At 37.6% G+C, this 23548-nt stretch overlaps 1 protein-coding gene across 1 annotated transcript in view; it reads left to right on the top strand.

Annotated features, from left to right (window-relative positions):
* The window catches only part of si:ch211-286b4.4 (zonadhesin), a 32105-nt gene extending 9059 nt beyond the window's left edge, over positions 1-23046 (top strand). The window contains exons 17-67 of the mRNA XM_027173955.2: positions 1783-1938; positions 2127-2243; positions 2330-2491; positions 2578-2796; positions 3671-3838; positions 3922-4059; positions 4288-4503; positions 4755-4933; positions 5017-5119; positions 5437-5595; positions 5676-5838; positions 6279-6382; positions 6523-6702; positions 6838-7044; positions 7572-7751; positions 7873-8064; positions 8145-8294; positions 8382-8485; positions 8640-8842; positions 9322-9542; positions 9720-9866; positions 9994-10158; positions 10958-11109; positions 11191-11359; positions 12324-12432; positions 12528-12667; positions 12745-12870; positions 12996-13175; positions 13825-14049; positions 14138-14264; positions 14360-14559; positions 14690-14902; positions 15009-15154; positions 15521-15648; positions 15820-15967; positions 16102-16234; positions 16399-16554; positions 16650-16776; positions 17197-17408; positions 18226-18388; positions 18474-18547; positions 18651-18811; positions 18906-18996; positions 19092-19234; positions 19326-19557; positions 19886-20221; positions 20945-21048; positions 21133-21239; positions 21334-21413; positions 21495-21529; positions 22006-23046. Coding sequence (XP_027029756.2) covers positions 1783-1938; positions 2127-2243; positions 2330-2491; positions 2578-2796; positions 3671-3838; positions 3922-4059; positions 4288-4503; positions 4755-4933; positions 5017-5119; positions 5437-5595; positions 5676-5838; positions 6279-6382; positions 6523-6702; positions 6838-7044; positions 7572-7751; positions 7873-8064; positions 8145-8294; positions 8382-8485; positions 8640-8842; positions 9322-9542; positions 9720-9866; positions 9994-10158; positions 10958-11109; positions 11191-11359; positions 12324-12432; positions 12528-12667; positions 12745-12870; positions 12996-13175; positions 13825-14049; positions 14138-14264; positions 14360-14559; positions 14690-14902; positions 15009-15154; positions 15521-15648; positions 15820-15967; positions 16102-16234; positions 16399-16554; positions 16650-16776; positions 17197-17408; positions 18226-18388; positions 18474-18547; positions 18651-18811; positions 18906-18996; positions 19092-19234; positions 19326-19557; positions 19886-20221; positions 20945-21048; positions 21133-21239; positions 21334-21413; positions 21495-21529; positions 22006-22290 — 8135 coding nt within the window. The 3' untranslated portion in view covers positions 22291-23046. The remainder of the gene's footprint in view (positions 1-1782; positions 1939-2126; positions 2244-2329; positions 2492-2577; positions 2797-3670; positions 3839-3921; positions 4060-4287; positions 4504-4754; positions 4934-5016; positions 5120-5436; positions 5596-5675; positions 5839-6278; positions 6383-6522; positions 6703-6837; positions 7045-7571; positions 7752-7872; positions 8065-8144; positions 8295-8381; positions 8486-8639; positions 8843-9321; positions 9543-9719; positions 9867-9993; positions 10159-10957; positions 11110-11190; positions 11360-12323; positions 12433-12527; positions 12668-12744; positions 12871-12995; positions 13176-13824; positions 14050-14137; positions 14265-14359; positions 14560-14689; positions 14903-15008; positions 15155-15520; positions 15649-15819; positions 15968-16101; positions 16235-16398; positions 16555-16649; positions 16777-17196; positions 17409-18225; positions 18389-18473; positions 18548-18650; positions 18812-18905; positions 18997-19091; positions 19235-19325; positions 19558-19885; positions 20222-20944; positions 21049-21132; positions 21240-21333; positions 21414-21494; positions 21530-22005) is intronic.
* The last annotated feature ends 502 nt before the right edge of the window (positions 23047-23548 follow it).

Raw genomic sequence — 23548 nt, 5'->3', positions numbered from 1 at the left:
TCGATTCCCGCCTCCGCCTTGTGTGTGTGGAGTTTGCATGTTCTCCCATGAATCATCACTTGGGATATTAAAGACAATTTGACAATTTGCAAAAATGAATGATCAAAAAATTTTATCACAATGCTGCAAAAAGCTAATCGTGTAGGTGTATTGAAGCTGTTGCTTCCAACAACAGCTTTGCAACACAATACAATGATTAGCATTGTCTAATTCTTTTTTATCTTTATTATATTTTATTTTTTTGGTTCATACTTATGAGTAAAAAGTCATTTTGTAATGTGTGTAAATCTAAAGAGGATATGCATCTGAAATATATTTACAATGCATAAATAACAAAAACAAAAGTGTCTAAATGCTTATTTCCTCAAACTGTATTTCTTTGTTACTGTATATCGTTTGTTTTGGCCCAGTATCAAATGGCATAAAGATATTAAAGAGGCTATTTGCAGTTGAACATTAACTGCAAATAGCCTCTTTAATATCTTTATGCCATTTGATATTAAAGAGGCTATTTGCCGTTTAACTGAGCCTAATGCACCAACCTTATTGGACCCAGGACCATCAGCTCTTTAGGGAGTATATTAGGTACATTAACATTACTGTAGAATGAAACATAAAAGCAAAGCATGATTAAATAAAATGGACAGGAAATAATGTGGCCTAGCAGACACATACACTCAAGCTGTGGTCAGGCAGTTATATACACTCACTAGGCATTTTAATAGGAACACTGTACTAATAACGGGTTGCACCTCACTTTGCACTCGATTTCACAAGATGTTGACAGCATTCCTGTGAGATTATGGTTTATGTTGACATGATTGCATCCTGCAATGTCTGCAGATTTTTAATTTGTACATTCATGCTATGAATCTTTTGTTCTACGACATCCCAGTGATGTTTGAATAAATTCAGATCCAGTGACTGGGAAGGTCCGTGAAGAACCTTGAACTCACTGTAATGTTTGTGACAACACTTTGAGATGTTTTTTGCTTTCTGACATGCTGCATTAGATGAAAGTAAATTCTGGTCATGAAGGGAAATGCATGGTCAGCAACAATACTCTAATAGACTGTGGCATTCAAGTAATAATTGATTGGTATTAATGGGCTCAACATGTGCCAAGGAAACATATTTACTTATCCAGTATTGGTGTACCTGTGCCTTCCGTAGCCTTCTTGGCTGGCAAAACTGAAACTTTTGCTTTTGTAGTTTCAAGTGTCAAGGTTCAAGGTTTCATAGTGGGCATTTTAAAATGCTTTTCTGGTCACCACAGATAAATCAATTTTCTGCTCATCTATCTCACCAACAAGGTGTTTCATTTTCATAGTACTGCTGCTCACTAGATGTTTTTTTTTTTACCTTATTGCAATAGTATGAGTAAATTTAAAAATTGTTGTGTTTAAAAATTAATTAAAAATAATTAATTATGTAAATATTTAAAGCAGTCTATCTGGCACCAACAATTATACCAAGGTCAAAATCACTGAGATTACAGGTTTTCCCATTCTTACAGTTAATACGAACATTTACCAAAGTTGCCGTCATCATTTTGTCTGTAAATCATTTTATCCATTTTACTGCAGCCATAGATTTGGCTGATTAGATAATGACATGATGTGTAAGAGTACAGATCTTCCTGATATGTAGTGCTCTGTGAGTGTACAGTTTCACACACCCGCATGTCTCTGAATGTGGCTTAAACAGTATGATGCTTAAATACAGAGATTTATTTGTGTATTTCACTGTGATAGGAGTAACTTTGTACTTGCTTCTTTATAGGAACATTCCTGAGCCTATATGGTGCTGTGTCTGAGTCTGACTGTAATCCATGTGTGCCTGGATTTTTCTGCCCTCATTGGGGCCAGATTTCTGTGGAGCTTCCATGCCCAGAGGGCTGGATCTGTCCTGCAGGCTCTGCAACTGGACATGAACCTGGTAGGCTGTTAACGCAATGCCTTAATATTAATCTCAAGTAGTTACTAAAATGTTTAGGCATAAAAAGGTTTATGCCATTTCTTAACAGCAAGAAAATGTGTATGTCAAAACTTGCACCTGTTTGAATGTATTTTTTCATAAATGAGAGTAAGAGCTTAGGCCTGTTATTTGCAATGTGATGTGGTCAGGTCAACAGTGCCCGCTCGGCCATTCATGTCCCTATGGTAGTACTAAGCCTACCATCTGTCCCCCTGGAACATATCAGTCTCAACCAGCTCAGCCGTCCTGCCAGACATGTCCAAAAGGTGAAGGCAATACATCAGTGTCATGCTACTGTATATCAGGTATGTATGCAAAGTATGTCCTAAAGATCTGTCCGTTCCTGTTACAGGTTTTTACTGCCAGGAAGGTGCATCTTCTCCTATTCCCTGTCCAGCAGGAACAGTGAGTCAAGTTGACGGGTTGCAGTCTTTGCTGGACTGCTCCCTTTGCCCTCCAGGATTTTACTGCAATATTAGTGCCCTGACTGCCCCCTCAGGACCCTGTTCTGCTGGTCAGTGTCACTTCTTGTTAATTTTATTGTTTTTTCTCAGTCAGAGCTTGTTTCCACAAATTGCTTTCTGATCCATTTTCCTAAAGGCCACTTCTGTTCATCTGGAGCCACAGAACCTAGGCCTGTCTCACAAATATATGGAGACATCTGTCCAGCAGGGTATTACTGCCCTAAACAAAGCAGTGCTCCTTTACCCTGTCCTGTTGGCCACTTCCTGCAAGATAAAGGAGCATCTTCTTATACATTATGCTCTCCGTGCCCTCCAGGCAGGTACTGCATTGCATTGGGCTCCTCTCAACTATCAGGTAGGCAGATTTTAAACAAATCTACACCTCTACACCTACCGAAACTACATATGCTCTTTTTTTAGCTTGTAAGGAAAAGAAGCAGCTGTATTACAGCTGGGGTAAAGCTATTTTAGACAAGTAGAGAATCTAGCCTGAAATAATTATCTTGGCATTGTCGTGTATCACAGATCAGTTTGACATTTAACAGCACCCTTCATGAAAAGAAGCAAATGTGTCTGCAAATGTGTAATTAAATAATTTTAATCTCTCATGCCTATCTATATCGAAGAAACTAATAAACATTTCCTTTAACAAAATTCAATCTTATGCTCAAAATTCAATCTTATGCTCACTGTCGAACCTGGACTTTTTCCTTCATCTTTGGTCGAGTCTGTGCCCATTATAGCTTCCGATGTGGTCTTCTGCTGTTGTAGCACATCCACCTAAGCGTTTGATTTGTTGTGCATACTTTGATGCTTTTTCTGCTCACTGCAGTTGTAAAGAGTGATTATTTGAGTTTAACAAGCTAAGTATCATCTGAAACCAGTCTAGTTAATCTCTTCTTTTTTATCTCCAACAATGTTGGATGCCTAAACTCTAGGGTCTGTTGTATGTGAAAATCCCAGAAGATCTGCAGTTACTGAAATACTTAAATACCAGTCCATCTGGTACCAACTAAGCCCCAGTCACAGAGATTAAACTTTTCCTTCATTCTGTTGTTTGAAGTGAAATTTAGCTGAAGCGATTGACCTGTACAGTACCTTCAGGTTTTATGCATTCTGATGCTGCCAAATGCATCTTTAAAATAAAAGATTATTAAATAGTACATAAGAAAACATTTCTCTTTGGTAAAAATTGTAGATAAGGATCACATTAGTTTTATCGGTTCCAGGTTTTTGCTCTCCTGGACACTACTGTACCGGTGGTGCGGATACTGCAGCACCAAAGGCCACGGCCATTCAGCTGACCTGCTTCTGTGACCTCTTGCCAGACTCCAGCTACTCTGAGTATTATCTCTGTGCTCAGAGATACAACACTACCTGCACAGCTCATAGCACAGGTACACTGTTGTGCCTTGAACAAAAGCATCAAAAGTATGTGCTGTTTTTAAAGCACAACCAATTTATGTGTTTCTTTCTATAGAACATGAAATAAGAAACTGCATGAGTGTAATCTCCAGGCTTTCCTTAGATATAGCTCTGGCTGAACATAATTCAGAAACAGCCATGGACGTCACACAAGCTCTATGCACTGACTTCAAAGGAGATATTTGCCCTATAGGTAAGGACACTGCTTTTTGATATCTGCATTTATGCAGTGTGCTTTATAAATTTTAATTACTGATCATAAAATATTTAGTGAAGTCTATAAGTAATTAGAGAGTGACAGAGTGTGGGTGGTTATGGCTTTATATTCCACTGATTAGATTTGCAAAGACTGGATAGAATTCATGTATATGACATTGTTGATTTACTACGTTTTTTAAAATGTTGTACATGTGCTGCTCAGGTTTTTACTGCCCTATGGGATCGTCATTGCCTCAGCTTTGTGATGCAGGCTTTCACTGTAATCAGACTGGCCTTCAGGCACCTGCTGGTTTTTGTCCTGCTGGTTTCTACTGCCCTAAAGGCTCCTCAGATCCTTATGGTACACCCTGCCCTCCTGGACATTACTGTCCCAGAGGCACAGTTTTACCTCTGCCCTGCCTGCCAGGCACATTGAGAAGTAAGATACTGCATTGTTCTTGCTGTAATCTTTAGGGATATTTCAAATCAATATCTATAAACACTCAAATTGTATAGTAAGTGTACTCACTGAAATCTAATCAAATAATTTAAAGAAGGCTTAATATTATTAAACTGCATAACTGTAGGTCAAAGTGATTCTTGTATTATGTTAAAACTCCCAATGCTGTGTTATTTAACAGATCTTTTGTGGTTTGTGCTTCATAAATTTAGTTTCTGTGTACATCTTAGGCTCTGCTGGAGCAGCTAACATAGAGGATTGTCTGATCTGTCCATCTGGATATTTCTGTGGCCAGAAAGGTCTAACGAAGCCCAGTGGATTGTGCTCTGAAGGGTATTACTGCCCTGTAGGACAGAACTCATCTCGGCCTCCAGAGCATAAATGTAGAGCAGGTCATTACTGTGAACAGGTAAAAAACCTTACACAATATAAATAGGTACAGCATGTTTTTTTAGTTGTATTCATTACCATTATTAAGTTATACTTTTTTAGGGAAGTATGAGTGGTAAAGCATGTCCTATCGGCAGCTACCAGCCCAGGGAAGGGCAACAGAGATGTGAGATGTGTCCTGCTGGTTTCTTCTGTCCTCAAGAAGGTAAGTGAAATTTCTTAACAGAAATTTCTCCTTAACAGAAGAAAAATGTTTAGGCAATGTAACACCAAAGGTAGTGGGTAGTCACAAATAATATCCAATATCATTTAAAATTAACCCCCCCAAAGTCCAACCAAAGTGGAACTGAACTTACCTTAACTGAACTTAAGATTATCATTTAAATTAACTTGTATTTTTGTTTTTTCTTATAGAAATATTTTTGTGTAATATTTATATTCCAAAGCGGTAGAAAATGGATGGATGGATGGATTTATATTCCATTTTCTAGCCCATATGCTCAAATATTATTTTTTCCCTAGGTGTGATACACCCAGTCCCATGCAAGCCAGGGTTTTATTGTCCTGCTTGGTCTGTAATTGAACAGCCATGTCCAGCGGGGACTTATGGAAATCAGTCTGGCTTAACCGATTTATCTGAGTGTACTTTGTGCGATCCAGGCACATACTGTGCAGGAGCAGGTAGAGAATAGTGTATGTAAAGAATTTAAAGGTCATCAGAGTCCTCTGCTAGAGGGTTTTACGCATTTGTGTCTGCTTAGGTAACATTTCACCGACTGGTATGTGTATGGCTGGTTTCTTATGTTTTGGAGGAGCTTCTGTGCCATCTCCTAAAGACAATGTGACAGGAATGCAATGCCCACCTGGATTCTACTGTCTCACTGGGAGATTTACTGCAACACCCTGCCCTAAAGGCACATTTAGGTACACACACACACACACACACACACACACACACACACACACACACACACACACATATATATATATATATATATATATATATATATATATATATATATATATATATATATATATATATATATATATATTATCAATGCTCTCCATTATAGATATGCACTTTATTAATTTTGTTTGTACTACTGCTTGCATTTTTTTTCTATTTCTATGTCCAAAATGATAAACAAAATTGTAGCCTAATATACTTTAAAACCAAGTGACCCCGATGAGGCAGTATCTAAGGATTACTCAGTGAATGCTGTAAATACATTGTGAAGTGCCACACTGTTTTTTTCATGTGCTTCTAATCTGAACACGCACTCAAATCAAGAAGAAACCTCCTGCTTTGTGCTTAGATATGTCAATCTGCTTCTGTAACCTTGATTAGCTGATTTTGTCTATAGTATGCAGAGAGGATTGACAGAACTAGGGCAGTGCCAGAGTTGCTCCCCAGGCTTCTATTGTTCAAAAGCAGGCCTGACTGCAGTTAGCGGACCTTGCCTCCCAGGTTAGATGTGTGAAATGTATCCTTTGTTTGTTTTATTATTTATTTATTTATTTATTTATTTATTTATTTATTTATTTATTTATTTATTCATTGCTTTTAAAAGGTGGCAGAATTAAATAGGCCTCTTTTGATTTTGCCAGGTTTTTACTGCAGTGAGGGATCACCTAGTGCAGCCCCTGTGTCTGCTGTGTTTGGTGATATTTGTACTCCAGGTCATTACTGTGACAGGGGCAGTGCTGTGCCCACACCTTGCCCGGTGGGCACTCACCTTTCTGAGAAAGGTGGAAAGGGTGCAGATGGCTGCATGCCCTGTCCTGATGGTAATGCTTCATTATAACTTTGACTTCAATAATGACCCAATGAAGTTGTAAAAGCGGTCACAGACACTAATTAGTTTCACACTTTGAGTTATTTGGTGCAGACTTTCTTTATTTCTGCATGTGATTCATCTTCAGGGCTGTTCCAGGACCAGAAAGGCCAAAAAGAGTGTAAACCCTGTCCTCCTGGATTCCACTGCCCCTCTTCCACCCAGAAATATAATGTCAGCAGCACTCCACTGATCTGTCCAAAGGGCTATTACTGTCCTAATGAAACACAGATGGCCCGGCCTGTCCCTTGCCCTAGAGGTACATACAGTAATACTCGAGGCCTTACATCACCAGGTAATGCATTAATTAAACAATGACAAGTACATAATTAAAAATACACAAGTAATATACAAGTAATATAATGGATATAATACTGTACATGGTAGCATTCAGTCATAATTTCCCCCTTAATTAAGAGCAATACATCAGACTCTAATTTATGCATGAAGGTGTGTATAAAGTGTAGAAACTTCTTCTTCTTCTTCTTCTTCTTCTTCTTCTCCTTCATGTTATTATTATTTTACAATTATTTCATTGTAGCCTCAAAGTGACCTCGGGAACAGAGCTTGCATGCTGTAATCAATAAAGCCAAATGGTAGTTTCATGCAGTCTCACATCTAGACTCTTGTTTTATATTAGTATCATTGAGCAGCTTGTTTTATATTGCAGACAACTCAGTTAAGCATAAATGTTCTTAATTCTAACTGAAAAAACAAATAGAAAAATGAACTGCTTTATGAGCAGAACATGTTTGTGTATTGAAAGAAAAAGGATCCTTTATGTACTTTTGGCATTTCATATTTGTCTGTTTTTGTGGTTAGATGAGTGCCTTGTCTGTCCACTGGGTTATTTCTGTGGTGAGCTTGGACTTGTCCAGCCCTCTGGGCCCTGTGCCCCTGGATTCCTCTGCTTTTTGCGATCCACAGTTCCCAACCCCACTGACAACAACACAGGAGCCCTTTGTCCACCAGGAGCATACTGTCAGCTGGGGGTCAGATCTGGTACTGGTCAGAATGTCCAAAACATTTTGTGACAATGAGAACATTGTACTGAAATCAACATTGTAAAGAGATTTTGTAATGCTAGAATGACTATAAAATGATTCATTGCTGTGCTTTCCAGGCGACTGTTCTCCAGGGTACTACTGTGACTGGGGATCTAGTAGCCCAGAGCAGAGGCTATGCCCCACAGGCTTTTATTGCCTTGCAGGTACAGACAAACCCATTGCTTGTGGTCCAGGAACATTCAGCTCAGTCATGGGGAACAGTGACATAGAGAATTGTGAACCATGCCCAGCAGGCTACTTTTGCCAGGGTGGGTTTTCCATATTTTATGTAATATTAATGTTACAGTATTATTTTTAAAGCATCATTAAAGATGTATTTACAATGTAGGAGATGGAGTGGTGATCCCAGATGCTTGTCCCCAGGGGTTTTATTGCCCCCTTGGAACTGTGTTAGGCACAGAGTTTCCCTGCCCTCAAGGAACAGTGCAACCTGTAATTGGAGCCTCTACTGAAGCTGACTGCTTACCATGCCCTTCAGGTTACATGTCTATTCTAATCTAGTATCTCATAGTATGTGTTTCAGAGATAAGCAGATCAATATGGCTCCATATTTATATTTTTATAGGTATGTTCTGTGCCCTACCTGGGCTTTCTGAGCCTACTGGGCAATGCCATGAAGGCTACTATTGTCTTTCAGGAGCCATTAGCCCTAATGCTACTGGATACAAGGTAGATTTAATATCATGTTCATGCACATTAAAATTAAGCTTTTGGTGATTTGTGTCTTTTATTGTTTATTTTAGAGAAGAAGAGTAATAGTGAGAGGCCCTAAACATTTTAATTACTTTTCTAACTCCCCCAATGTTTCTCTCTTTTTTCGAAGATGAACTCTACTGGTAATAACATGTGCCCTCCTGGTCATTACTGCCCTGCTGGCACTGGCTACCCTCTTCCATGTCCTCCTGGCACATTCTCAAGTTCACCAGGGTTAAGCATGGTGGAGAAGTGCCAATCCTGCCTGCCGGGCTACTTTTGTGATCAGCCTGCAATGACCAATGCCTTTGACGCTTTACTCTGTGATGCTGGGTAATATTTCAGTATAGTATGAGCTGTAAAAGGATGTCTGACCAAAATACACCCACATCCATTTAAGTCTGTCATTCTCTATGCACTTTTCTGCTACTAATGGATGTGGGTTACCCATAATGCTCCAGCCATTATTTTGTTCCCTTAGTATACTTTGAAATGGAAGCTGCCTATACACTGTATATTATAAAGATTACAGCTGAACAGTAATGCATTTCATCGAGACATACATATGCTAAGGGAACATAGATTTTTTTTCATAATGTGGCTTTACATTGCATTTTTGCAAAATGAAAATATTATGAGAGTTCCTTCGGCATGCTAAATGGTGAAATTTCTCTAAAAGTGTATAGGAGAGCAAAAGTCACTGCATTTTCCAAGTGTATTGTTTAAAGATTTTTTCCTTACATATAAGTGATCAACAAACAATTCATCTTATTAGCAGTTGCATTTTGTACAAGATGTTTTTTCTTGCTTAGGTATGTATGCCTTGGAGGCAGTCGCAGTGCACGCCCAGTTGATGGCCTGGAGGGTTATATCTGTCCTATAGGCTATAGTTGTCCAATTGGTACCTCAGTAGAAATGCCATGTGAGCCTGGCACTTATAGCAGTGCCCCTGGAGCTGCTCATTGTCTTTCTTGTCCATCTGGTAGCATGTGTCCTTCGTCAGCTACTAAAGATCCCACCTCATGCCCTAAAGGTATCTTGAGTTCTCTACTGAAATATGAATTTCAGTGATTCAAAAATATTGTTATTATTTTACTATGTACTTAACTATCCAACAAGGACTAAGTTTACAAAAAATCTTATTTGAGTAAAATATTTGATGTGTTATTTGGCATGATTATACTGTTTTATACTTTTTTTAATACACCAGGTCATTTTTGTCCCTCTGGCACTGCTTTGGCATTGCCATGCCCTATTGGTACTCTGGGCCAAGTTACCAGGGCTCAATCTGAGTCTGAGTGTGTGCCCTGTCCGCCTGGGTTCTACTGCAGTGTACCTGGAACCTCTCAGCCACAAGGTCTCTTTGATTTCCCACACTCCTCATTTCTCACCACTTGCTGCCAAATGATATCTTGGTACACTTTATTTAGACAATATTAGTATATGAATGAAATTACCAAAATGTTTATTTTGTTTTTCTATAGGCCAATGCCAAGCAGGATATTTTTGCCAAAGTGGTTCTTCAGACCCTGCTCCCCTTAACACCTCCAGCATCATGAGGAATGGTCTCTGCCCTCAAGGCCACTTTTGCCCCTTAGGAACCCTCACACCCCTGCCCTGCCCTGCAGGCAGCATTCGCAATCTCATTGGTGTGTAAATTCTCTTCAGTAGCAGTTCTCAAGTCAAATAAATGATAGAGTGAAAAACTAAGATCAAATATTTTGCCATGTGCAGGTCACTATTATGGGGTATGAGTTTCCCACAAGCATAAAGACAAAGCTTATTTATAATGGACACAATGACCATCATATTTGATGCTCCCTCTACTATGTTTATCCTAATTCTACAGTGCTATATTCTGCAATATATTGTTTATTATTCAGCTTTCTTAAACTGTCATTTAAAACATGTAAGTTGTGAGGAAAGAATAGCATGATTTAGCCTATTGACCTTACGTCCAGGGATGAGGATCTGCATTGATTAACAAACTTGACTACTTGTAAGTTAGCAAATTTACATTTGTAAATAATGGCATAACTCGCCAGAAAGTTGTCAGTGTTCCAGCTGGGTCATGGCACCACTTTGATCAAATGTGGCAATGATGAGAAGTAGGTAAACAAGACATAGGTGTTAATCTTCAGACTCGTTATGTTTATTTACCTTATTTAAAGAATCTTAAAATATTCAACAGAAGCATCACTTTAGAAAGCTTTCACCAGCTACAATGGAATTAAAACTACAGAGTAAACAGATTTAGAATATGTAGGAGGAGAAGTTGTTAAAAAATGACTGAAATTTTGATTGAGCTATACCACAGAAGAAATGTGAGCGTTAACAAAAGGTTAAAAAAATGACAAACACAGATGAAAATGAACACAGACTTATACAATAATTGAAAAGGTAAATACTCCAAAACAAAATAATAAAAGGAAATATTTAATTCAACAGGTGGCTATTCCATAGACAGTTGTCTACCCTGTCCAGCAGGGCACTACTGCGCCAGTGAGGGTCTTAATGCTCCCAGTGGGCTCTGTTCTGCAGGCTTCTACTGCCCTGCTGATTTCTCCTCTACTACTCCGCATGCCTTCATATGCCCCAAGGTTAAACCTGTGTTTTCATCTTGTTCCTCTCTCACATCAGTCAGATCTTAATGAATACTCTGACAAGCTGCATCCTTTCAGGGTCACTATTGTCCCCTGGGCTCTCCTGTGGCCTTGCCATGTCCCACAGGACAATATCAGCCCAACCCAGGCTCAGAGATCTGTATCCCATGCCGCCCAGGCTACTATTGCGAGGCAACCATTGCAGGAGACCCCTCCCCATGTCCTCCTCACTCCTACTGCCCAGCAGGTATACACCAGAGACACAGATAACATAAATAATACTAATACCTTACATATATGGTGTTCTGCACAGTATGATTTATAAATATTATAACTATACTTAATATAAACAGCAAAGGAAAATAGAATAGTTGGGTATGTCTGTGCAGCTCAGAAATACACAGACAAATATACACCAACATTTACTAGACAAAAAAAATAAACAAAATCAAATAGCGGACACTAGACATAAGGACAAGCATCAAACTATTAATGAAATGACAATATTCATTAATAAAAAACAATATTGTGACATCTGGTCAGTAGAAGAATGCTGGAAATTGATAGTTGTAGTTTTATCACTTATCCAACAAAATTACCAAATCAATGTAAAGAATTTACAACTGACCTAAAAAAGATCCCACATAAAAGTAAAAATTCAGAAAAATAAAAAGAAAGTTTGTTTAGTGTTTGTTTGAGCTGACATTATTTAATTATAACAAATAAAAAAAATGATAATGAACACTTATATAAGTCTTATATATGAGAACAACTGTTAGCATTTACTCTTTTAATTTGTTTTGCATTTGTCTATTTGTTCATTACATTGGCATGCAATGATTTCTTCAAATCAAATCTGGAAATTGAGAGGGTCATTATAGTCTTGGTTTTTTTTGGTTTGTTTGTATTTTTTTTGTTGTTGTTGTTATTGTTGTTATTGCCTTGTTTCAGTTTATATCCAAATTACATTTCATCTGAAATTCTATATTTCAGATGTGATAAACATATATTTCACATTTTAATACAGTGTTTTAATATTGCCTTTTATTGGACATTAGACAAGTCTCATGCAAGATAAATTAAAGGAATGATTTGGCACACATTCATTAAGAAAATCTGCAATGTATTCAGTTTGATTGTATAATCAGAATGTGATCTTGTAATGGCTGAATTTAGGCACAATTTTTGTATAATGTGATGTATATCTGCAGGCACTATGGTTCCTCATCCATGCCCCGATGGCACATACACTCCTCCAGATGTCAGAGGTCTGCAAAATGAGAGAGAATGCCTTTCATGCCCACCAGGAAAATTCTGCAGGTTATCTACTAAACCTAGCTGTGTTTACAGAATAATGTGTTTTTTTTTTTGTGTAGCAATTTTAGAATGAACATAATGGAAAAACCTTGTTTTAGGGGTGGTCAGATAAGAGGCCTATGTGCAGCGGGGTATTTGTGTATCTCAGGCAGCACAGATTTCATGCCACAGGACACAATCATCGGCAACATAAGCCAGTGTGATTGGGGAGTCCAGTGTGCCAGTCCCTGTCCTGCTGGTAGGTCATTCAGCATTCAGAAATTAAACTAAGAGCACTCAGTATGTGCCACCATGTAATCACATTTGTATTGGTAGGCTTCTACTGCCCAAAGGGCACCGAGATGCCTCAGTCCTGCCCTGTTAACACCATAAAGGAAACCCCTGGAGGTAGCAGCATACATGACTGCCTTCCCTGTCCACCAAAACACTGGTGCAAAGAGGGTAAAAGAAATCCTCAAAATGTTTAACATTCTGTAGTTAAGCATGAAATATATATTGGAAAAGTACTTTGTAAACGAATGTATACGAATAAATTTTCAAACACTTTACCCTAACCCTACATGCAGGAGATCCTGAGCTCTACATGTGTCCTGAAGGTCATTACTGTGATGGTATAATTGATTATGAGTCTGAGGGAAGGCCTGGACCAAGAAAGTGTCCTCAGTTCACCTACAGACCTACCTCTGGTGCAGGAAGCAAAGGAGACTGTCTTCAGTGTCCAGCTGGAACTTTCTGCAATGCCACAGGTCGGATATACAATTACTTCAGTATAACTTCTATAACTATAAAGCTATAGAAATGATTAAAGTCTCATTTATCCATAATTAGATAATTGGATAAATCCACTGTATTATAAATTTGCACTGTCAATATCATCACTTTATCACATTATTCATATGTGTTCGATTTTTTTTTTAAATATGGGTCTCTTACTAGTATTTAGCAGCTTATAAAATAACACTTGGTCTAGCACATCCTATTTTGCTTATTTTTTTACTGTGCACTGACAGTTGGAATTAAGGTTATGAAATCATGTGGGAGATGTAGGCTATTTTATTATGCATTGTGTCTGCTATAATAAAGTGTGCATCTGCTACACTTATAACTCACTGTTCATAAATATTGGAAATATTTAATGTCCCTGATATAGGACATTAAAGTATATATTATATATAGGATATATATTATTGATTCAATAATCACAGAATAAAATGGGGTTAGGTTCAAGATCAGTATTATACAACTATGATATGTCTTAGTTTCTATTCCACACTATATGCATAACTCTCATACAGCTTCTACCTAGCACTTACATCCATTGGTATGAATTTTGGTATCATATCCTATGTTCTTGATCATAACTTAGCAGCCCATTGGGTTTTTTTTTTTTTTTAGGTCTGACTGATTTTTCCAGCTTCCCCTGTCCACCTGGTTATTGGTGCAGTGGAACAGGCTTGCCAGTTCTCTGTCCTGCTGGCACCTTTAGAACCCAACCAGGGGCAAATGCTTTCAGCCAGTGCCAACTCTGCACTGCTGGTACATATTGTCCTGACCCTCGCCTCACAGGTCAGCCTAACGTTGTAGGAATTCCTTGCAGAGCTTCTTACCAGTGCCCTATAGGTGGGTTTCATGTAAATGTGTATGTAAAATCTTCATACACTATTTGTATATAAGTAATAATCTACAATGAAGTAAAGTCTTCTAACAGGATCAGTGGTGGAGGTCTTGTGCAGAGCAGGTTCATATTGCAGGCCACAAACTGGAGAACCCACTCCATGCCCTGCAGGATATTACTGCCCTGAAGGCTCACACATTTACAACACACCTCAGCAAATGTATGCACAATAAAAATACTTTTAATAAATATAAATTTTAAAAGATTTTAAAACAATATTTTGTATTCATGTTTTGTATCTACTTACTTTGGCAGGTGTACATACCCATTTTACTGCCCAGCTAACTCCTCAAACATGCTGTTGTGTGGTGGTGGCTTTATGCCCCGTAATGTCAGTAGCCTAAGAATCTCTCAGGAGAGCAGCTGCATAATGTGTGAGGCAGGAACCTACCGGTCCAGTGGCTCTCCTCATCTCCGCTGTCTTGCATGCCCCCCAGGCTACCACTGCCCTCCAGGTAAGTCTTGTTAGTGCGAAAACATGTAATCTACAGGTGTAAGGATTTTTTGACAAGTTTACAAATAAACTATGATGCAACCATACTTACTGTCCGTAAGTATAATGAATAATAATGACCAATCCCTCAGGCACTGATAACTACAGCAGTCACCCATGTCCAGTTGGATATGTTTGTCCGTGGGGCTCAGCCAATCCTGTTGCATGCCCACCAGGCAGCTATAGCAACATTACCAAGGCTGAGCTCATTGAGGAATGCCACCCTTGCCCTCCAGGCACATTCAACCATTTGTATGCTCAGAGAGCTTGTTTCCCATGTGGAAGCTCCTCTGTATCATCACAAGGTATCTTTATTAATGGCAAATGTGTGATCAACAATCTATTGTGTTCATTAACTCCCATTAAATGAAGTCCATATTGTGATGGTATTAAAATGGTGTTTTTTTCCAGGGGCATCCTCATGCATGTGCATAGGCAAAAACAGGGCATTCCAACACTCTGATGGCTCTTGTGTATGTAAAGCTGGTTATGTCTTCTACAATGAACTGGATTTCAAAAGTTCCAGTGCTGACAGTACTCTAGACTGTCAACCTGAGGTAGGGCAACTAAAAAGTCTTACTTAGAAATCAAGTGGTCTTGTTCAGTAAGCAAAAATTTGCCACTGTCCATCTAATCTGCATAGGATACTCTGTTATTGTTTAAAACATTTACAGATTTTGGATCAATCTCCATGGAGTTTATGGTTCACATATGGGCAGGAAATTAGGTATCATGTTATTATGTAAATAAGATGCCTTTCTCTGAATTGGCAAGGACTGGAATAAAGTGCAAAAAGTGGAAGTGTATATGTATAGTGTGCATCCAATATAGATTGCAAGACACTATAAAATACTCATCTGAAAATCTGCATTATTTTATAAATCGGTGATGAAAGATATGATGAAAGTGTGTGGTTCCTAAAGGTGAGCAAACGCTGTGGAACCGGACAAGTGAGACTGGCTTCCTTACAAGACTGCATTAGTCCTTCTAAATACTCATGCAATATTACTTGTGGACCTCATGGTGGGAGTCTGGATGCAAGCTTGGGCATGTAAGTTCACAAAATATGTCCTAGGTTAATGATGTTAGATTATATCTGGCCAGAACAAGTGGATGAGCTTGCAGAAGTGAATAAGATGTATGGGTTTAGACATACATTTACAGAATTAACTCTAGTGCATGTGAAACATTGTAAAGGAGTCTATTCTCTGTTTCCCTGCAGTTGTCACTGTGAGATGTATGTCTCTGTGGAGGAGCTGTGTAACTCCTCATGCTTGTCTGCACTTCCTATACTATCTGCCAGACTTGCTCCAAATGGACAGCTGGTGCTCAGGATCAAAGCGGCAGATGAGAGCAAAATCTGGAGCAGAGTGAGTGTTGTTTGCATGTGTGTATATTCTATGCTATTTTTTCTTTCCCTAACAGTGCCAACTTACTAATACATATTGATAGCCAAGATTTTCATTTTTGTCCTCGTTGTGAGATTTATTGTTTCTCTTTTTAGAATATGATGAACGTACTGGGGCCTGACAGGCATATCAGCAGCTTTGGAAAGATCCACTTTGTCCAGTTTTCTCCAGATGGAGTGTTTGGATGGATTTTAAAGGATCCTATACTTATTGACACTTTTTTATCTGGTACACCAAATAAACATTTCATAACCCAGTTTATTATTTCATATATGCATCTTAAACATTTATTATTTGTATTCCTGAACATAAAAGAAGAAGTATAGCACTATAGACCGGTAAAAACATTAGAGTCTGTTTGGAAGCTTAAGGGATTTTATATCTCTTTACAGAACCATTTGAAATTCTGGATGGACATCCAAGAAAGCGAAGAGACACACATGAGCTAGGATTACTGATCTCAGGTCCTTTGCCACGCATTTCCAACCCCATAGCCTGCCTTTCCCCCAATGACATGCTCATATTTCAGCTTACCATCAACTACACAAGTAGGGTATTTTTAGAGACAATTTCTTCTTAAGTATTTATGAACGATTGTATACATATATAGTGTGTAATGTCACTTTATTGATTATGAATACAGACCGACTCCTCAGCCATTTTCCAGTCTATCAAAAGAACCATCTGTTCAGCAGTAACCCTACTTGGGACTTTGGTGCATTCAGACAACTTGAACGCCTTGTTAAACATTCCAAATTTAATTCTACCAGGTACTGTATGATCACTTATTTATATGCAAATGTTTAAATGTCTTGTTTTATTCATGGCTTAGTGGGTGTTCTGAAGATCCAGCTTTCCCCTTTTGATTTAATACCATTTTCACTTACATATGAGAAAGATAATGTATATTTATTGAAATAGATATACAATTACAGAATCCTTATGGATCCTGCTCAACATATCTTTCTGTATATGCAGGTAAAAAATCCAGTAACTAATAAATCATTACAAAGATTTAGAACTTTCAGTTCACTTACAGTAGGTATACATTATCTCTGGTAATATAAAGGCTCCAACTTCCATTATGCTCATACTGAACATCTTTCCAAGTTCAAAACAGGCCATCTAGACCTAAATATCATAATTTATTATTTATTTATACTATTTATAATTTATATAATATTTTTCAGATTTGCACATGTATTCATGGATCCAGGGAAGTATGTGTTCCTGGACAATGCAGTACCAGACTGGAGCCTGATAGTTGTGGTGAACGAGGAGGGGACTGAATGTAATCCTACTGCAGCTGCCTTCCAGCCCACCTCTCCAGCACAACTGGTGCGACATGGGATTGTCAAACAACAGCGCCTCAACCTGCTGCCTGACTGGGGCACCATTGGAGGTTTGTATGCATAGCATGGTCCAGAAAAATTATATTTGGAGTCATAGTCTTGGTACATGAAAACTAAATATTTGACCTAATATTGGCAGCAATGGCTCCAACACGGAAGTCTTGGTTTATATGTTTAGTGCTTTATGGTATGCTGAGGTTTTTAATGGCCAAGGCAAAACAGCTTCGTTGATTTACTAATTGGCACAAAGTAAAAGGAGAGCTTATTATCACACCCATAAGTAAGCCTTCCACAAACAGTTCACAATTGTCTAGAAGTGTTGTCTTCTCTGGAACTAAGTTTTGTCCCTGAACTGCACCTATGCACAAAGCTCTATTAATACATGGTTTGTCAAAGTTGATGTGAAAGAACTCTAGTGGCCTGTTCTTTAACTTCAACTGTACCAAAACCATTAGGATGAATTGTAATAGAGCAGAAAACATTTTGACCAACTCTGTTAATACCTGTGGTTTAGGAATGGGCAGATATAAGTGTAATAGTCAGGCAACCACATGATTTGCATTTCTGGCATTTGGCAGTTGCTTTTATTTACAGCAACTTCCATTTTTAAAACTGAGTAGTCAAAGGATAAAGGCCTTGCTTGGGGGCCCAACAATGGCTAAATGGTGGTGCTGGGAACCCATTACCTTCCAGGCAGAAGTTAAACATCTTAATCCCTGACCACTTTACAACTTCTACTACTTTTTTATGTTCCCAAACAGCAGCCTCTCTATCAACTTGGGAAACTGATCAAACCCTTTTAACGTATGTATTATTAAAATAGAGATATAACCCAATTTATATATTGTTGTATATCTTTATCTACAGGGGTATTAGCACTTTTGGTGATACTAATTGTCGTGTTGACTCTGTCTGCCCTGCTGTTGAGACCTAATCATGACAACCTCATTGCTAAAGGCAGACCTAAGCCTAAATGGCGCAGCTTGGGAGAACCTAATGTTCCTGTAGCATATGTTTACAATGGAGAGTGGTGAGTCAGCAGTCAAGGTAACTATATAACTCTGTGTTATTTGTGCACAATAAATAATGGATTTTTTGTTGTTCTTGTCCCACAGCATGGATAACACTCTACTTGGACTCAGGGGAATGGGTGAGGGTGCAGAAGATGAAGAACCTGCTGTGTGCAAAGGTGACCAACTTACACCACTCAATTAATTAAATACAAACCATTGTCCAAATAAGGTTTAAGCTAATGATGTTATTCAAAACCTGTATTAAAACAAAACTTAAAGGGCTCAAGAATATATTCATGGAGCTGGAAGGCTTCAATGTGAAAACACTGTACGACAAATTAGAGGACCAGAATTTGCATCTGGCATCACAGCTGGCTAAGCATCGCAAAGATACACAGGAGTTCTACAGGAATATCTGTCAGCAGACTGACATATTGCGGGTGAGAGCCATGGTTAATCTTTTATGCACAGTATGAACGTAATTTCATTTATTTTTGCCAATGCAATGGGATTTAATTTGCAGTACATTTTTAGGATGTTTTAGAGAACATGGAGCCCTCAAAACTGAACCAATGGAAGAAAATGATAGACAGTAATGCACGAGCCAAGAAGGAATCATTGTCTGGTATGAATTGCAAGATTAATGACTGAGATGTGTGAGCTGATAAGAGGTCAGTAGACAGTATTTCAGTGTGTGTATGGTGTATGTGTATGTCACAGTGGAGTCATCCATGGGTTTGATGGAGGCTCTGTTGAAGTCTTTAGAGGCCGTGTTGTCTAGACTGAACCAAGAGGCCCGGCATCAACAAAGACAGCAACAACGAGAAAGCAGCGAGAGTCAAATCCACACCGCAAACACCCAGGTTATGGAAGATGGAATATAGTGTGTTTTCTATTGAATCTGATTTGCTTTATGCTTTAATTTCTAAACAGTGTGTCTGTAACCCACTGTAGATTTCTTCAACTTACATGAGTGAACTGAAAGTACGGTCTGAAACAGAAGCAGATTCTTCTGGACCGGGTGGGAGGAAATGTTTCTCAGTTCCCCCTTTGAGCACAGCACCTTGTGTGAGTGAAGAGGATCTGGCCAAGCTGGTGGCACTCACACCTCTCACTAGAACTCTGCAGGACATACAGCAGTCTCTGCAAGAACTCAACCAAAAGTCCAGAGCTCAGGAAGGTCCAAGTATGACTTTTTAGATTTTGTTCAGACTTGTGACTCAAATAAATGTTAGACTGTTAAACTTCTAAAATGATCTTATATTTTAAAATAGTCAAACATATATACATAAACAAACATATGGACCAGGAAAAAAGTGATAGACTTCATTTAAACACTTGTTTAATAATAAAAATGGAAATATAAAAAAACATGGCAGTGTTGCCATAGGAACCACAATGTACAATTGTGAACAATATGCATTTTTAAAAAGCAGCATTTTTAACATGTTTTTTAACTAATGATATGAAGAAGGTTTAAACTATAAAATCTTGACGTTGATCATGTCTTCCAGGTTCTTCTACAGCAATTCCAGATGACCTGGCAGAATGGACATCGGCACAGCTGATCCCCGTTGCTCTTGACAACCTTGCTCCGATGCACTTTACAGTGTTCTTGTTTGGTTGCCATGTTGTACAGCTGCTGTGTCGAGTCTGCTCATTCCCTCCTGTCATGCTGCTACTGGCTAAAGTTCTTCCAGTCACACGCACTGATTCTCTGCTGGCTTGCTGCAACAAAGAGTTTTACTATGACACATCCAACCAGATCCTTTATATCCTTGAGAGCAAGCTTCAAAATGCTGGCCAATTTATCTCAGTTCTTGTACACTCTTTGGCCTACATTAGCTCAGGTGAGTATTTATATTACCAAATGTCCCACTGAGCCAATTCATCACTTTTTACAGCATACATACAAACTCGAGATGACTCAATTCCACTTTTTCTTTTCCTAAAGACATACTGGTCTTAAAACCTAGATAATCAGCCAATATCAATAACTAAATAAAACTACTTATCTTTTAATTTTTTTTTAGATAAAATATTAAAATACTTTTTTAGGCAAAAAGTTGTACATTAAAAAAGCAAGAAAAGGCAACAGCTTTTATTAATATTAAATTAACTCTTTCACACAAAAACACTTACAAAATAATAATGGAATAAAGTATAAGTGTAATAAAAATCGATCCTACACTTTATGTACATATTTCTAGTTCCAAAAAGTTTTTTTCAAAATCAAATTCCAGTCTTTAATGGTTTTTTGGGTACTGTTTCTAATACACTTTTTGTGTATATAATTATTTATATTATAAATAAATATATATCGACCACGTAACAGGAAATACCATACATAATAGACATTAAAATCTAATTAAAATACTTAATTACTACTTAATTTGCTACAAGTTTATAAAGTCTTACTGTATCTATTGAATTAACTATATATAATTTTGAACATGAAGATATTACTGACTTTTTTTTTTTTTTCTTTTTTAAGTATAATTCCTTTTTATTTTGTAAAGATCTTAAGTGACCAAGGAGGTTTAAACACAATGAAATTCTGCTTTTACTTCCAGGCTCTTCTCCACAAGATTTCATTGGTGCTCTTCACTCAGCTCTATCTGCCCTGAGTACGCAGTTATTCCATCTCTCCTTCACTCAGGGGCAGCAGGAATGCATGGTACCATCAGCCAACATATTTGTCAACACTGTAATCTGTAAAGTCCCCTCTAGACCTTTGTAATGATTCTCAGCATGCTTACAGATTAAGGAGAAGAACCCAGATGTTGCTTTCGGAACAATAGTGGAGGACTTCCTCAGTATTAAAGTTCCACCAGAAACTCAATTCTCTCAGACTCTATTAGCAGAAAGGTTTGTTCTCAGTCCTATTTACAGTATATACAATAATATCTACTAAATTACCATGAACATGTGTCACAGAGTCATGTTTTCTATCCAATCATAGATTGCAGAAGTATAAGTACTTCAAAGTGGAGCATATACTTCAAGAACAAAAACCCTCTTCAGCAAACAGATCTGCAGAAGGTAAGAACATAAATCTAATTTAAGCTGCAAGAACTAAATTAAACTAGAAACGGGTTTGATATGATTTATTCCTTGTTCCAGATTCCCCTCACAAAAGCTGTAAAGTTGTAAAGCAGGTAAGGTTTTTTTTAACTTGTGTACTGGAGATACAACTCATTTTTAACGATATGATTTCCTCACAGAGATCCATCTTCCACATATGGCTTATTTATTGGTTTTGTAAAACAGCTACTGTATGTGACATTTACTGGCAAGTTAGAAGCAAAATATACAGCCTGTCTATTCCCAGAGTGACTGATTCACCTTGAGTTCATGTGTTGTGTGTGTGTCCCAACGCTGAGTCACCCTGCTAACATTCAAGTTCTTTTCAGTCTTTCAGCTGTGCTTTTCTATTTTTGGCCTTAACGTCTAGTCTGCTTTGATGATTGGCAAGCTACTGTCTCTTAAAGCCTTTGTATTTACTAGAGTTTTCTTTCGCTTTCTCTTCTCTTGCTTCTTATTCACCCTTACTCTTGGCATCCATCCAAACTTTCTGTGTTACTTAGTAAGTCTGCTTTATTTTAACCGAGTCTTGGTGTCTCTCTCTTTGCAGGAACAAACATCGAGGTTAAAGCATCATCAGCAGGACACAGTAGAGCAGAGACTGAAGGAAATGAGAGACAGGCTGTCTAACTCTAGAGCAGCACAGAGTACTGTGTGTCAGGAAGAAATCCCATCACAAACTGCAGAACAAACCCATTCAGACAGCCAGTCCATGAGCAAACACACAATCAAACCAGCTAACGATCAGGGAATGGTTACTGAGCCATTCCTTAGCAATAAAAAAAACAACAAAAACATGGATGAAGCTGAGGTGGAAAAGGACATAACGGTTTAAGGTGTTTTAGTAAAAAAAACTACAGTGCTACCATGTAATATAAACAATTTAAATTGCTATGATGTATTTGATCACTCATTAGCTGTAAATACATTTTACTGTAATCTACTAAACACTTATTTATACCGGGTTTTTTTTTTTCAATAACTTGAGTTAAAAAATTTGACTCTTAATATGAAATAGTTGAAATACATGAAATTTAAAATTCTCTAGCATTTTTGTAATTTCTGTTTTGTTTTAATGAAACCTGATGATCCATGTCTGTCCATCACAGTGTCATCTAAACATGTGCTTCAGTGGATGGAGTAAAACTCAATAAAAAATCTAAGACATTAATACAAAAAAAAATACTTACATTTAAATAATGACTTAGAAATGGCGCAGGAACTTGACTATTGAATAAAGACACTGAACTTTTTTTTTTAATTAAATAAAAGCAATCCCAGGTTTTCAGCATCTTCACTGTGGTGAAATCCCTTTTTATGTGTGGTGGCATGGGAAAAACTAATGGAATTAATTCTGAAAACCATAGACTTTTAGATCTTATAGATGTTTGTAATTTGCTCATATTTCAACCAGACATTTGATAGCAGACAAGCTATTTGAGCCTGGTTAACTTCAAAACTAAAAAGAGAGAAAAATCGTGTACCAAGAAGGAGGCTGCAACAAATGCAAAAGAAGGTAGGGAAGCTTTATTAAAGATTTGGATAACAGCCCAAAATACTAAGCAGATTCACTAAAATAGATACAGGCCATGCAATCGGCAAACAATAACACAACATTGTATTTAGGTAGTTAAATAAATATTTCAGTATTTTATTGTTTCTGTACTTGTAATATTTAATGTAATGTCAAAGCTACACTATATAAAAAGACACAGATGAATACATTCAAGGGTTGAAGTTTCTTTAATTGTCACATATGAAATATCTTACTTACATTTCATATAATGTAGTGAAATGGTTTTACCTTAGTTACTCGTCCTACTGTGCAACAATGAAAAATACAACATCGCAATATACTGTATGATGTTATACAATTAAATATAATAAACTTATAGTAAAATCTAGTAGTGTATGTAGAATATAAATAAAAAGTAAACGAATATATACAGTTTATACCAAACTGTGTCTGCTTATTTCTACCTCACAAACAGATACACATACACAAATTGATTAATCAACATTAATGTATTTAAAAACACCGTAGTTAATTGGATTTATTGTAAATATACCTTTTGACTTGTATTCTGCATCTG

This window comes from Tachysurus fulvidraco, chromosome 11, assembly GCF_022655615.1.
Source record: "Tachysurus fulvidraco isolate hzauxx_2018 chromosome 11, HZAU_PFXX_2.0, whole genome shotgun sequence".
Taxonomy (NCBI): Eukaryota; Metazoa; Chordata; class Actinopteri; order Siluriformes; family Bagridae; genus Tachysurus; species Tachysurus fulvidraco.
The sequence above is the reverse complement of the archived record's forward strand: the minus strand, read 5'-3'. Positions and strand labels throughout refer to the sequence as shown.